Raw genomic sequence first — 15,390 nt, 5'->3', positions numbered from 1 at the left:
GAACCTTTTTACCAACAGTGTCTGTTGGGGTTGTACATGCACCCTATGCTGTCTCTCCGACATCACAGAAAGGGTAAAAAAAAGCAGAAACAGCCCAACCTATCACTAAGTGCCTTCCCTAAAACAGAAACTCAAAAAAGGACTCTGGCACCTTTTTTGAGAATGAAGGTGGGTTGCATGTGATCTAATACATCTCACTGGCCTTCTCTGAGCACCTGTCCACACTAAGTCTACAGCAGGTGAATAACTAGCAGGTACCACTCAAGTAGGTGTCTCAGGAGAAAAGCCCTTGAACTAGGTATTTGATCCAGAAGCTGCCAGAATGGAATAAGTTAAATGTAAATTAATTAAACTTCACGTATGGCTGTTTTACAGATTCAGAGAAACACCCCACTGAGACAAGCCACCGATATTAAAAAGGGCCTAACACAGTTCGCCTTAAAGCAGGGGTGTCCAACCTTTTTGAACGTGGGGCCGGATCATGAAGTTTTTATTACCCAGTGGATCGGCGAGCCATATTCAATGACCTCAGAGGAAGTGGTATCACATCACCACCCCCCCGCAAAAGTACAGTGTTTACTTTCGTTTCCTGTCGCAGCACCTCAGGCCTCAGAAAACAGCTTGGAGGGCTGCATGGTGGCCCAAGGGCTGTATGTTGGACAAGCCTGCCTTAAAGCAGGAGGAAGGTAATTTATTCAAAGAACAGAAAATTTTAACGTTGTTTATAACCCATTTAGTAAGTTGCTGAGAGTGAGCTCCTTTGACTCTTTATGGAAAGCTATCAGTCTAGGTCTGGTACCTATTCACACACCACACGCACATGTCCCCTGAAAATTAGCCTTCCAAAACTGGGGTTCATACCATAAGCAGAAAAGTTGATTTTATGCCCAGAATGGAAGTACCCCGCTTTGATGCCTCCTCCACCCAAAGTTTAAAACCAATTGCCCTGCAGCAGCAGTGGCATTTCTATTCAGGCAGTTGAGGGAGTCTATTGACTTGATGCCTGACTACTCCTCACTTCACAGGTGTTAACAACTATCTCTCCTTTTAAGTAGTCTTGATGTTCTATTAATCAAGCTAAACTTTCTTCTGGCAAATTTGCTGTCAGCTAGCTACATACAGAGACAGCCAGCCCAAATTTTAATTCTGCTCAGCATCTATACAAAGTGATGCCTACCAAATCATTTTAGTAGAGAAGTAATACAAACATCAGGTTCAAATGGAAGATCCATCACAGCAGGTAAAGCACCATCATTCAAGGTTTGGGTAGAGACCAGTCTTTAATTGTTGCAAATGTGTGAATTTAGCCTAACAAAAGATGGATAGGGAGGGAAGATTTAAACCACCACAGATGATCATAGAATCATAGAAAATTAGGGTTAGAAGGGACCTCAGGAGGTCATCTAGTCCAACTCCCTATTCAAAGCAGGGCCATCCCCAACCAGATCATTCCAGCCAGGGCTCTAACACGCTGGATCTTAAAAACATCCAAGGATGGAGATTCCACCACCTCACTAGGTAACTTGTGCTTCACCACCCTCCTAGTGAGAAGGTTTTTCCTAAAATCCAACCTAAACCTCCCCTGCTGCAACCTGAGACCACTGCTCCTTGTTCTGTCATTTGTTACCACTGAGAACAGTCTAGCTCCACCTTCTTTGGAACCTCCCTTTGAGTCGCTAAAGGCTCCTATCAAATCCCCTCTGACTTCTCTTCTGCAGACTAAATAAACCCAGTTCCCTCAGCCTCTCCCCTCAAGCCCTAGCCCCTGAACCATTCTCATTGCTCTCCACTGGACTCTCTCCAACTTGTCCACATCCTTTCTATAGTGGGGGGGGGACGACACACACACACAACATTGGACACAGTACTCCAGATGTGGCCTCACCAGTGCAGAACAGAGCATAATAATTACTTCCCTTGATCTGCTGGCAATGCTCCTACTAATGCAGCCCAATACACTGTTAGCCTTCTTGACAACAAGGGCACACTGCTGACTCATATCCATCTTATTATCCACTGTAACCCTCAGGTCCTTTTCTACAGGGCTGCTGCTTAGCCAGTCAGTCCCCAGGCTGTAGTGGTGCATGGGATTCTTCTGTCCTAAGTGCAAGACTTTGTGCATTTGTCCCTGCTCTCATGAGATTTCTTTCGGCCCAGTCCTCCAGTATGTCTAGAGCCACTCTGAATTCTAGCCCTACCCTCCATTGTTATACTACACGGCCCAGCATGGTGTCATTCGTGAACTTGCTGAGGGTACAATCCATCCCATCTTCCAAACAGTTAATGAAGATATTGAACAAACCGACACAAAGACCAATCCCTGGGGCACTTGATACCGGCTGCCAGCTAGACATTGAGCCGCTGATTACTACCTGTTGAGCCCAACAATACAGCCAGCTTTCTATCCGCACTACAGTCCATTCATCCAACCCATACTTCCTCAGCTTGCTCGCAAGAATGCTGTGGGAGAATGTATCTAAATCCTTGCTAAAGTCAAGGTATATCACATTCACTACTTTCCCCGCATACACAGGGATAGTCATTGCATCATAGAAGGCAATCAGGTTGGTCAGACATGGCTTGTCCTTGGGGAATCCATGCTGACTGCTCCTAATTCCATTCTTCTCCTCCAAGTGCTTAGAAATGGATTCTTTGAGGATCTGCTCCATGATTTTTCTAGGGACTGAGAGGTAAGGCTGAATGGTCTATAGTTTCCTGAATCCTCCTTTTTTCCTTTCTTAAAGAAGGGCACTATATTTGCCCTTTTCAAACAGCCTGGGACCTCCCCCAATCACAACGAGTTTTCAAAAATAATGACCAGTGGCTCTGCAATCACATCAGCCAACTTCCTCAGCAACTTTGGATGCACTGCATCTGGCCCCATGGACTTGTACACATCCAGCTTTTCTAAATGGTCTCTAACCTGTTCTTTCACCACTGAGGGCTTCCATGTTCTCCCCAAACTGTGCTGCCTGGTACAGCAGTCTGGGAGCTGACCTTGCCTGTGAAGATCAAGGTAAAAAAGGCATTGAGGACATTAGACGTTTCCTTATAATCTGTCACTAGGTTGCTTTCCCCGTTCAGTAAAGGACCCACATTTTCCCTGACCTTCCTCTTGTTGCTAACATACTTGTAGAAACCCTTCTTCTTGCCCTCCATGTCCCTTGCTAGCTGCAACTCCAGTTGTGCTCTGGCCTTCCTGACTTCACCCCTGCATGACCGAGCAATACTCTTATACTCCTCCCAAAGTATCTGTCCAAGCTTCCACTTCTTGTAAACTTCCTTTTTGTGTTTAAGCTCACCAAAGAGATCTCTGCTAAGCCAAGCTGGTCACTTGCCCCGTTTGCTATTCTTCCTGCACATCAGGATGGTTTGTTCTTGCGCCCTCAGTAAGGTTTCTTTAAAATACAAGCAGCTCTCCTTGACTTCTTTCCCTCTCAGACCAGCCTCCCAGGGGATCCTGCCCATGAGTTCCCTGAGGGAGTCAAAGTCTGCTTTTCTGAAGTCCAGGTGTATAGCCAAAGTTGAATACAAGTCCCAAGTGCTTCTAAGGCAAATTTCAAACTAGATGCTTGAAACAGAAAAATCCAAAGGCTGGATACAAATCTGAACAGAATGCAAGGAGGAATGTTAAATGGTACCACAAAAGCAGAGACCAAGGAATGATGCCAACTTCTTGAAAACCACTTTCAGAAAAGGCACAGATCTCCTCAGGGAGAAAAGGATGTGGCGGATTAAAACATTCTTCTAATGCAGCCAGTTCTTAAGGTATAGATACAGGAAGGGCCTCAGATTGAACAGTATGAGTAGTAATTACTAGTACTACAAAGGATAGGCAGAGAAATGTTTACCTCTGGTACTGGCAAAAGTTCTGGAAACTACAAACTAAGAAGGAGAGATCCTACAACAAAAACTTATATTCCAAGAAAACAGTAACATCTATGGAAGCTGCAAAAGTAAATGTTAGTGGTCCAACGAGGTGTAACAAACAGAAACAGCATATGATCAATAATACTGCTAGTGGAGTTCCAGCAGACATCCTTGTAAAAATGCAGTACTGATGAGAATTGTACAGAGGCGTGATGTGGATCAAAAAGTGTAGAACACAGACTGCAACTAATATGGAAGATAATTTCCAATCCCTGAAGACTCATGGTACTGATGATGTTTCAAGGAAGTTTGATAAGTCAACATGACAACTCTTGGCCTTCTCTGTCAGTGTTCAGACACAAATCATGCCAAGGACCATCTGGAAAATATTATTCTTTCTTGGCTCAGGCTGTAGGATCAAACTCACATAAGGAGGGATGATCAGAAGGTTGAGTGTGCTAAAAGCAACACAAGGTCTCAAGAGCCAGAAGATCTTATTTCCTAGAGTGGTACTTGATAAAACTAATTTTGACACGAGAACAGACTGGTCCCGAGAGCGAGACATTTCACATAGACCTTTGTATTTAAAATAATTTAAAGCAGGCATCACTAGATGTCTCTGCACAAAGAAATGGAATTACAAATACCATATGGTCATGCACATCAGCAGCAAATATAACAGTCTTTCAGGCAGGGTAGATTTTAAATACTGTTGGCTCTACTCATTTAAAAGATTTAAAAAAACAAAACAAAACCAAAAAAACCCGCCTCAAACATTACGCAGAGAAAAAACTACATTACATTAATATTTAGGTTCCAAAGTCAAACACATACAAATTAAATGTCAGAATGCTTATGTAATCATAATTTGGTGTCTTTGCCTGAATGCACAGTGGCAGTCTAATTTCAAGATCATGTTCTCTCCACAGGATAGACGCACAAGAAAAAGATTTCAGCCTGTGTGGAGAACTAAACATTTGTTGTTTCTTAATTGAAACACTTGATTTTACAACCCAAGCAACATTTAAAAAAATGTTTCCTTTGGTAGATTTAAGCTGTTACCCACTGCCATTGTGTGCTTAGTCCACAATGCTTAAACTGTCATTAGTGTATTAAACTTCACTTTTAACTACTTTTACCTTTACAAAACAATATTTTAACTTTTACAAAACTGAAAACTCTCAACCTTACCTGTGTTTTTGTTTTTTGCTTAGAAGTAGCTGAGCCACCGAAGCACAGGTCTCTGCCTCTTTCACAGCATCTCTGAGCCTACGGAAGAGATCATTCTCTGGATACTTCCTGTCTTCAGCATCTTCCAACATCACTCTCAGCTCAATCACATCTGCAATAACAAAATATAAATAGTCCATAGACAGAAAAAAAATCCTTTAAAACTGCTTACTAGTCCTCAAACAAGTTCCCAATATGCTTGAAGTGAAATGAACAATGTAGTATACCCATCTAGCATTACAGTTACTTTAGATTCCCTGACTTCCACCAAGAACATCCCTCCTTTCATATGCTTAAAATACCAACCTTAACCCACTCCAATACTCCAGCATCATTCTCACTACACAAGCGGCCTAAATGAAGGCTGGGATTCCCTACACAATTACCTACAATGAACAATAGAAGTCTCACCTTTCTTGTGGTTGAGGTTGGCAGACAGAGCCTCTGTAACTCTACTGACCCAAGTGTCATAGGACTGTGCTCTAACTTTCACTCCGTACAGCAGAGAAGGAAGGTCCTCTAACGGGTAACGGTACCTGGAAATAAACAGAAGGAAAAAATACATGAGTGTTATAAGTTCATATAAGACAAGGGAAACTGTTTGTATTCAGAATCCACCACATGAGGTTTATAAGAAAAAGTCCCTGCATCAACCCAGACTTTTGTTTCAGGGGCAAAAAATAGGACATGAGATGACTAAAGATATTGTTTGTGGCTTGGACAATAGCTGTATTTAACTACTGGTCTTCATACAACAGATTAAACATGGTATGGGAGAGATGGAGACTTACAAACCTTAGACACTTCTTCTGCATAGGACAGGGACACAAGTCTGTGGGATGGTACAGGCACACAAGCCTCTCAGGATTACAAGAGCAAGTAAGAGCAGAAAGGAAGCATGTAGTTCTGCAGGCTGTACACTGACGCTCGTCATCTGGAACCAGTTCAAACACCTCCTCTTCCGACATCAACACTCCCTAACAAAAAAGTGACACTTGATAATGATAAGCAAACTGCCTTTCACAAAACTCGTATAAAATCCGAATCACATAAATAGGATGAAAGGAAGGAGTATATTTATGGTACTCACCATCTGTACAACAGATTCCCTCAGGCGTGTCTCCTCCTCTATCAACAAAGTCATTTCTTTGCAAACCATGGCAGCAAGTCCCACATCCAAACACTCTGGATCCGCTGCCATCTTGAAGATCAGCTCCTCATGGGAGAAAACACAGTGACGCCTTAGCCGCCGATAATGGTTCACACACTGACGCCCAATGGGAAGCTAGAAAAGGATGAGAACCACCTAAGTCAAGAGATGGCAACCTATCAGAGGGCAAGAAATTGGTCAGATTTATGCCTGTGGTGTCCGAGACTGGCAGAAGCTTCTGAGGACTTGGGTGGGTGGAGAGCAGGCTAGGTCCAACTGGGCAGTAAAGAATCAAGGGGAATTCCAAGATGGTAGTAGGGTCTCAGAAAGAAAGATACCTGATCAGAAATCTTTAAGTCCCACCTAAGCAACCGATCAGACCACCAAAGGGCTATTTTAAATCAGAACAGGTCAATCCTATTCATAGGGATTTCCAGAATTTGCACCGCAAGTACACAGCATGGCATCTTCTTTAATCTTGGAGTTTCCCCTGCACATTCCCCTACCACCAACTGGCGGAGGGGTTGTGCTCACCACTTGTGCCTGATGGCTGGGAGGCGAAAACTGCTGTGGTAAGGTCCCTCTGCCAATCGGTGGTGGTGGGGCATGCAGGGGAAACTCCAAAATTAAAGAAACCGCTACACTATGCACTTCCAGTGTGAATTCCAGAGATTCCCTACCCATTCATTTCTACAGGGGGTTGACCTGTTGCCCAACCCTCCTAAGGATCAAACTGTGTTAATCCAGCCAGCTATTGCTGAAAGACTGCCAACCCCCAAATTACATCACTGGGGTGGAGTGGGGGGAAGGGCTGCAAAAAGCAGTTTCCTACTTTACTTCCCTTAACAAGAGGTAGGGAAAAGATACTCAAAAATACATCCTAAAGAATAGTGCCTTCAGGAAGACAGTTGACTACAGCAGTCATAATTGTAGCACAATAATCAAACGGCAGATTTCCAGAGTCCAGAGGAAGCTATACATCTTTTTAATAAATATCTGACTAGTCAGATATTTTAATAAATACATAAGAAGCTAAGGGAGTTGGCCAGTGGATTCCTGGATCCCAGTGGGTCCATATTCTAGGTTAAGCAAAGGAATCTCATTTTACTAGTCTGAATTCAGCAGTTGTTCCAAAAGCTATTTGCCAGCTGAATGACTGGTATAGGCAAACAAGACTAGAAAATACTGTAATCCTGGAAAGAGCATCTCCAGTCAATGTCCAGGAACCCCACTAAATTATGTCTTAATTTATAAGACATTAAAATGGTTGTAGTGGAAACAGTTAAGGTCATCTGACCTTGGGAAGAATGTGCACAAAATGGGAATGTGATTCTTACTCTATAAATATAGCCCTATAGGCACTGGTAGAGCATTCACCAATATCACTAAACTACTGAAATAAACCGTATGTCAGTTTCTTGATATGTTTGGGCATTGTGAAGAAGAAGACTTCAAAAGCACGTATGCAATTAAGAACTGAAAAGATTGACACAAAGAGAAGAGTGAAGGACACCAAAATCAAAACTGAACCTCTACCATACAACAGCATTACCCCACATTAAAGCAGAGAGGACAAAAAGTTTAAGAAAAATCTTTGCAGCCCTAAAGCTAACCCAAGTCTCAAATGCTGAGTTACTTGCTTAAAAGGGTGACTGCACTTAACTTTCATCTAGAATCTTAACTTTTCATCTAGATGTAATTTTTCATCTAGAAGGATTGAATTATAAGCCCCTCAAATTAACTTTCTGTTATAAAAACCTTGACTAATCTCTAACTTTAGCTATGCCAGGCACTGCTTCAATAGTCAAGATAATGACCCATCTAAACTAAGTAACTAAATCTTTCCTTGAAATAAGCTGCTAACAGGGACATGACAGATATGTGCAACAGAACAGACCCAGTCAGCAGTGCAGAAGTTCACAGCCTCAGCGAAGTTGTAACCTTGGTTAAATCCGGAGTGATAGGCACGAGGAAATGTCACAACAAACTCGCCAGCACATTGATTAGTTCTGTACACCTAAATACAAACAAGAATACAAAAAGTAAGGTGAGGGAGGAGAAAAAAAAATCACTGAGATTTGCAGCAAAGGTAAAAATGTTATCAAGAGATGTTCATGAAACCTTGCCTCTAGAAGTTAGAGAAATTAGCTAATTTAGGACAAATTAGAAGGGTGCTTACCCTTTTAAAAATAAGAGGTTCATTGATAACCTTATAAAAAAGGGCTGAATATATGAATCAGCACCTGAAAGTCCCAGCATGCAATTCTTCCTGTCTGGATCCCAAAAGAAACATTTTTCTACTATCAGCAAGGGATCATAACTTGGTCCACAACATGACAAACATTAAAAGCCTCTGGAAACAGTGTGTTTTGCGATGTTGAAACAACTGTCAGAGAAGCAATTCAGACTATCAAAAACTGGCTGTGACAGTGTTATTTAAGCACCAGTGACAGTTTCATCAAATATGGGGAGTTTATGAATATGAGCTTTTACAAAATTTTTGACAAATAGAAATGCTTTCTTTTTTTTTTTTTCATTTCAAGGGAAAATTTTTAACACAAAAAATACATTGTAACCACTGCCCCAGGGTTTCATAGCAAAGAATTTAAAGAGCAAAAATGACTAAAACAAAATCAAGTAGGAAGCTGAAAAGAAAGAAAAAATCCACCATATATTTAATTTAATTTAGTTCATTTTATATATTTTTGCTTTGTATGCAATTCAAAGAGAAACCTGACATCTGTATAGATGAACACTTTCCAGTGTTGTCATAATGCACACCACTTTTGAAGCCCTCGTGCTTCAGGGTTTAAGCCAATCTTTTATTATTAGATATGAAATATCTTTTTCTGATGTTACCACTCCTTAACAAAAATTTGACACTTAATAGGTTACTTCAAATCTGACTAGTCAGGGCTCTTACTACTTCTCATAAAGCAGCATGGACTGACAAGACATAGAGACCAAATTAGATGGACCTCCAGTCTAAATCAAGCATGTCAATTCCCACAAACAGTGGGAATCAAAATATAGTGGTTAAGTGGTATTTAACCACATACTAAATTCTGATATTTGGTCCTTTAATAGTTACCAAATATAGGAACAAAAATAAATACGATACGTAGTGCAGTGCACTCCACTTACATGCATATCAGGTAAGTGCATAATTCCTTCCCTACCAGCAAAATGCCTATTGGTCATCTGCACATCAGGTAAGTACATAGATAGCATCTTTTAACCCCACTGCTATTTTGTAATGGAAATGCACTCTGTTTAACTATAAATGGTGAAGGAGAAGTGGCTATTTGGCGGTCTACTATTAAAAGCCCTAAAATTGACAGGACCTGGTCAATTTCAAAGCTGCTAACAACACAGCAGTGAGTAATTAATAAGCACTGTTTACATTAAGTTGGCTAAATATAGGGGTGCACTGATAAAGATTTTTTGGGCCAATACCAATGGCCGACTGCTGACCAGCCATATTGGCTGATACAGATCTGATTGCCAAAAATGCAGCCTGGCAGTTTAGAGAGCAGTGTCCAGCTGGTAAGTCTGTTGGGGGGAAGAGAAGGAATGTGGCAGGGGCCAAATCGAGGCCCCTATGGTGAGGAAGGGAGTGGGGCTGGGGCAGGCACTGCACAGCTGGGGCAGGGCAGGGTAGAGTCGCAGACAGCTTGTCCAGGGGATGTAGGGGAGCACAGCTCCCGCCACTGCGCGCACCCCAGGTGAGGCATCTGTACATAGGGCGAGGGCAGGCTGCCCATTCAGGGTCGGAGCTGTGCCAGCCTCTTCCCAGCAGAAGGGCTGGGCTGGGGCTGCACTTGGGCAGGGCTGGGCAGTGGTACTGGGCGGGGGGCTATATGGTGGGCTACAGCCACCCCAAAATTCACTGTAGCTCCTCCTCCCAGCGCTGCTACCTGCCCCAAGTGACGACCCAGCCCAGCCCCATCCCGGCCGGGAAAAGGCTGGCGCAGCCCTGGCCCCAAGCCCACAGTAGGCAGCCCACCCTTGCCCTGTGCACAGATCCAGGGGCACGTGCCCCCCTTCTTCCCCAGAGGTATGCGCAGTGGCGAGCTGCGCCCTGCCCTGCCTCTTTCCCCCACTGCTCCTGGATGAGCCACCTACAGCTCCATCTCACGTTTTGCCACCCTGGCTGTGAAGCCCTGCCCCTGCCACAGCCCCACTCCCTCATTTACCACGGGAGCCTTGATCTGCAACCCTCATGCTCCATCCCTCCCCCAAGCCCCTTTCCCCACCACAGACTTACCAGCTGGATGCCGCTCTCCAAGCTGCTAGGCTGCATTTCTGGCTATGTGCATGCTGCGGCTACGCATGTGCATGCAGCATTTATTGGCGACATTACCAGCCACATCAGCCAAAAAAAGCCACCTGCCAATAATGTCAATTTTCCTTTTATCGGTGCCAATACAATATGGACTGATGTATCAGTGCTCCTCTAGATAAATAGATACCTCCAGTAACTGCAGAGCCTTTTCTTGGGCCCAAGGCAATGCACTTAAATAGAACAAGCTGTATTTGTACAAGATAGTATTTTCTTTCATTTAAAGGGTTTGGGGGGCTTTTTTAGAAAGAGGTTTAGCTGCCAAAAATGAACTCTACTGTATCTACCATGTACTCATTGCTTCACACTAAGTCTTCAATCAGAACGCTACTTCCTGTCTGGGGTGTCCCCAAAGTACACGCCAAAGAACCTTCCATCACTATCCCACAAAGGCACAGGCATGTGGACACAAAACTTCTCCAATGCTGAATTCCCTCTTCCTTAGGTAATCCAGGATGAGCCAAGCTTTTTTGGCAGGCATGCCACAAACTAGTCCTGCACTGTCCCTGATCTCCTTCCTCTGCCCAATCTGCTGCTCTTTCTGCTTCTGCCCTATCTATTGCTGTACTGTCTATTCCCTTCCCAATTTACCATATGCACGAAGGCTACCTAATGTGGCAGGCCAGTAGGGGGTGCTCCTGTGCTGAGCCACCCACCTCACTGCACCCAACCACCTTCCAGGCTCCGAGTGCCTCCCTGGGGGCGTCTCAGTTCTGGCCGACCCCCTTCCTGGAGCACACCCGCTAGCCTGGGGGTAATGCTCCCACCACCCAGGGTCTGGACTGATCCTTGCTCTGTGCCCCCTGGGAAACACAGGCCTAGTAGCCCTTGAGGGTACTCAACCCACTTCAAGAACTTGGAAGGCTTCCCTCAGCCTGAAGCACAAATAGTGGTCTCCCTTAGTCAGCCGAACCAAGAGGACCCCAAGGCATAATCTAGACCCACTCCCAGTAAGTCTCCCACACTAGGTAAAAAAGGAGAACGTTACTGGTTACAAGGAATAGATTTGGAATAGGGTACAGGGTAAAGCAATATCAGAGAAATCCCATAGAGCAAACTGGCATGGATGGGTAGCCTTTGATCATGCATGAGTTACTGCAAGCTATATATCTAGTTAGATCTCAGGTAGCTTACTCATGAGTATCATCCAGAGGCAGGGGGAGATTCCCTCTGGAGGCAGGCAGTTCGTTGATCATGAGTTTCAAGAGAGATAGCAAGTTTCAGATGGTCCAGCTTTTCTCTCTCTCTCTCTCTCTGTGTCTGTCTGTCTGTCTGTCTCTCTCTGTCTGTGTCTCAGTTTTCATCATGGCTACTGCTCCTCCTCCTGGGCAGTCCTTAACTTATATAGATCTTATGACCTCATTTACCTGGTCCAATGGAGACTAGCACACATTGGCTGCCAGTCAACCAATTTGAAATACATCACTGGATGCCAGGTAGCCTGGCAAGGTCTCTAGAGCCCTCCCAGTCAGCTCAGCGTTGCTTAAAACAATAGGGAGTGCAAGCCCCTCATCCAGGTATGCAATGCCAGTCACGTAGGCAGAGGAAGCAGGCTTCCCCCATCTCTCAGGAATGTATCAAACTCAGGTTACAACTCAGTGTCACCTGAGAGAGGGATGTCTGCCCTCTGCAGGGACCATATTAACCAAATTGTCACATAACAGTTTTTGGGGAGAGACAGAGGTGGCATTCTGCCACAGGCTACGCCACTTATGGCATGAGTGTCACAGGTTGGCAAGTTGTGCTCTAAATGAGCTAGGGCAGTGCGTACTCTCCAGCTGAGTTCTTAAGTTCCATTCCAAACCATTATTAGACAATTCAGTCATAAAACTGTGTATGTAGAATATATATGGAGAAAGTTCTCCTGTCCTACTCACAGGCACACCATGCTCCATTAGCACATTGGGGTTCATGATGGTGACCAGCTGATGCAGGAGATCAGGCTGAGATTCAAAGAGCTCAGGGGCCAACTCTTTCATCACCTCCTCTAGCTGTTCTGCTGCGTGAGAGGGCACCCCATACCACGTCTTTGGCTCTCCCCTGGCAGAAAATATAATCAACAGTAATGCACATGTAACCTGTAGAAAAGTCAGCAAACCATCCTGCTGTCAGGTAAGCTCCACAGAATCTTCACCCACTTTCCTCCCCTTCAAATCAAGACATTTTGCAAGTGGGCACAAACATCCTCAAATCAGAGGTCATTATTTATTGGATAACATGACTGAAGCATACTAATTTGACAATTAAGTTAATTATTCTAGAACAGTGGTGCTCAAACGTTTTGGCCAGATGGACAGTGCACAATCCCTCTTTGGGCTAGATCTAACAGGGCCTCATCTGGCTGTATTGGGGGGGAAGAGAGACCAGCCCCAATCTAGCTCTGCAGAAGGAAGGGGCATGGCCCAGCTCCATGGGAGAAAGGAGGCATGGCCTAGCCCCAACCTGGCCATGTGCAAGAAAGGGGGGCATGTGTAGAGTGACCATCTGTCCCAGCTTAGCCAGGACAGTCCCGGATTTAAGAAGCCAGTCCTCACTGGCTGAGGATAATTATACTGTGCATACCAGAAATGGCATGGAGTGATGCAACCCAGCTTGCTAGCAGCAGGCGGGCCTGGAAGTCCCAGTTGTCCAGGATCTCCCTACGGCCAGCCTAGGCATGGGCCAGCCCCATGTGGAGTGTGGAAGCACAGCCTGGCACTGAACCAGCCATGTTGCTGGGTGTGGCCCAGTTCTAACCTGGCTGGGAAGAGGGAAGGGGGCATAGTATGGCCCAGCCCTGCAGGGAGGGGGGAGGGGGCATGGCCCAGCCTCATGGGGAGGAGTGGGTGCAGCCCAGCTCCAAGCCAGCTTTGCAGAGGGAAAGGAGCATAGCCTGGCTCCAATCTGGCCGTGCAGGGGAAGGATCATGGCCCACCTCCACCCAGCCCTGCAAGACTTGGAATTTGGGCATCAGGAATGGATGGCAGTATTAACTGCCACTGTCCTCCTGTCACCAAATTTCCCAGTCAATGGGGAGTCCCGCGTGCCAGATTCCAAGGCTCCACAGGCCACTTTTGGCCCACAAGCCAGAGGTTAAGTATCCTTGCTCTAGAACATACTCCATAATTATATTTTCTACTAATATCTAACAGATAACAAGCAGGCATTGTGCTATAATAGGCTTAAGTGAGAAGTCAAATGCTACACACAGACAGTGATGTTTCCAAATACCATTTTTCCAGGGAAAAGTCTGATAAAACTGTGTCAGTTATCTGGACAGCTAATCCTAATACCTCAGAAGGGACGTTAGCAGTCTCCGCAATCACCAGACTGGGTCTGGAGCAGCCCATTCTCAGAAATCAGTCGGAAGAGAACACAACAACTGAATCTGAGATGGCAAATGCACCACACGATTCTGACATTCTGACAAGACAATGCAGCTGAAAGCAACCATTTTATTATTACACATGATCTATTACTGGAAATCATAACTCTGAGCCACTGGAGAGAAGGCCGCTAACTGGGATTTTTTGAAGTGCCACTTATTCACAGGTAACATATATAGTCATAATAATACGTTAAACATGAAAGAGAATAAAACCACTTGGAAAAAAACTCTCCGCAGTCAATGGCATTTTGAAATTCCTCTCTACTGGAATTAATATAGAGTCCATTTATGAAGACACAGCTACTGCTCCGATATCTAGACAAGCTCAGTTTTTCCAGTTAGCCTTAGTACTAATGTGTTGTATTGGGCTATGAGTCAAAAATGAGGTTTCTATTACTCAAGAACTTAAGCATTATTTTATATCTAAATACATTACAAAAGTACTCAGAAGGCAACCAAAACCTAAAGAAATACTGTAGTCATAAGACTGATTTGTGTTCATTTTAACACCTCATTTGTTTTCTGAAGACTTCAGTGACACCTGCTGGTAAGACACAGCCAGTATTACCATCAAGTAACAATTTTCCCTAATTCACCAGAAGGCACCAAAACCTACCAAAATGATGTAGCTAATAGCATGCAAAAGCCAGTACCTGAATTCTAACCAAATATTCCCCCTGAGCTCTCAGGTCCGATCTTGTTAGCCAGCATACTTCTTCAGAAACTTACAATCCAAGGCCAAAGACATTTATACTGTCCTTACCAGCGCACAGGCAGGTACAGACTTTTTATTCTGAATAGGGATGCTTTCTGCAGCTTTCCCTATACACTGCTCCTTTGTGACTACGCCTTGTATACTGGAAAGATGACAATGCATGTAGTTTGCTTACAGTGACTTTTTCTTTAAAAAAGAAAAAAACAAAAACAAACCAAAAAAACAGCCACCTAAACCAAGTTAAGAGTCACTTTGAGGTTCTCTCCACTGGAAATATGATTGATACCTTACATAGAGACACATCCGCTGTGATATCTGGACAAGTCATAAATCAGCCTCCTTTAATTCCAAAACAGGGACACACCAACCTCTAACCTTCGCAACAGGATATCTTATAGCTAAGCCAATATAATTATTTGCAAGAAAAAACCCTCAACATGTGTGTACACATGCACACTTGTTTAAAAAAAGATTTACTCAGAACATAATATTGTCACCAGTATTGGAAAGCTATTTAAACATTTAGCCAGAAAGTTGATATTGAGGTGCTTTATATAATGATACCTACACCTCTCTTTCTATTATCACCAGTTTCATTTCAGGGAAATAAACTACTCTTCTTTAAGTCCTTTGCTCTTACAAACAACTTGCACAGCATATCAGTAAGAAAGAATACCTGCAGGCATTACTATATAGAACTACGCTAGGTCTAACAG

The 15,390-nt window shown here is 44.0% G+C and overlaps 1 protein-coding gene across 1 annotated transcript in view; it reads right to left on the bottom strand.

The window, feature by feature from the left end:
* Positions 1-4,995: 4,995 nt before the first annotated feature.
* LOC102383432 (lysine-specific demethylase 5A) overlaps positions 4,996-15,390 on the bottom strand; it is a gene marked incomplete at its 5' end in the record, with an annotated part of 52,096 nt that continues 41,701 nt past the window's right edge. The window contains 6 exons of the mRNA XM_006019467.2: positions 4,996-5,212; positions 5,512-5,636; positions 5,896-6,077; positions 6,191-6,385; positions 8,148-8,267; positions 12,470-12,632. Of these exons, the coding sequence (XP_006019529.2) occupies positions 5,058-5,212; positions 5,512-5,636; positions 5,896-6,077; positions 6,191-6,385; positions 8,148-8,267; positions 12,470-12,632 (940 nt within the window). The remainder of the gene's footprint in view (positions 5,213-5,511; positions 5,637-5,895; positions 6,078-6,190; positions 6,386-8,147; positions 8,268-12,469; positions 12,633-15,390) is intronic.

Source organism: Alligator sinensis, unplaced genomic scaffold, assembly GCF_000455745.1.
Source record: "Alligator sinensis unplaced genomic scaffold, ASM45574v1 scaffold87_1, whole genome shotgun sequence".
Taxonomy (NCBI): domain Eukaryota; kingdom Metazoa; phylum Chordata; order Crocodylia; family Alligatoridae; genus Alligator; species Alligator sinensis.
The sequence above is the reverse complement of the archived record's forward strand: the minus strand, read 5'-3'. Positions and strand labels throughout refer to the sequence as shown.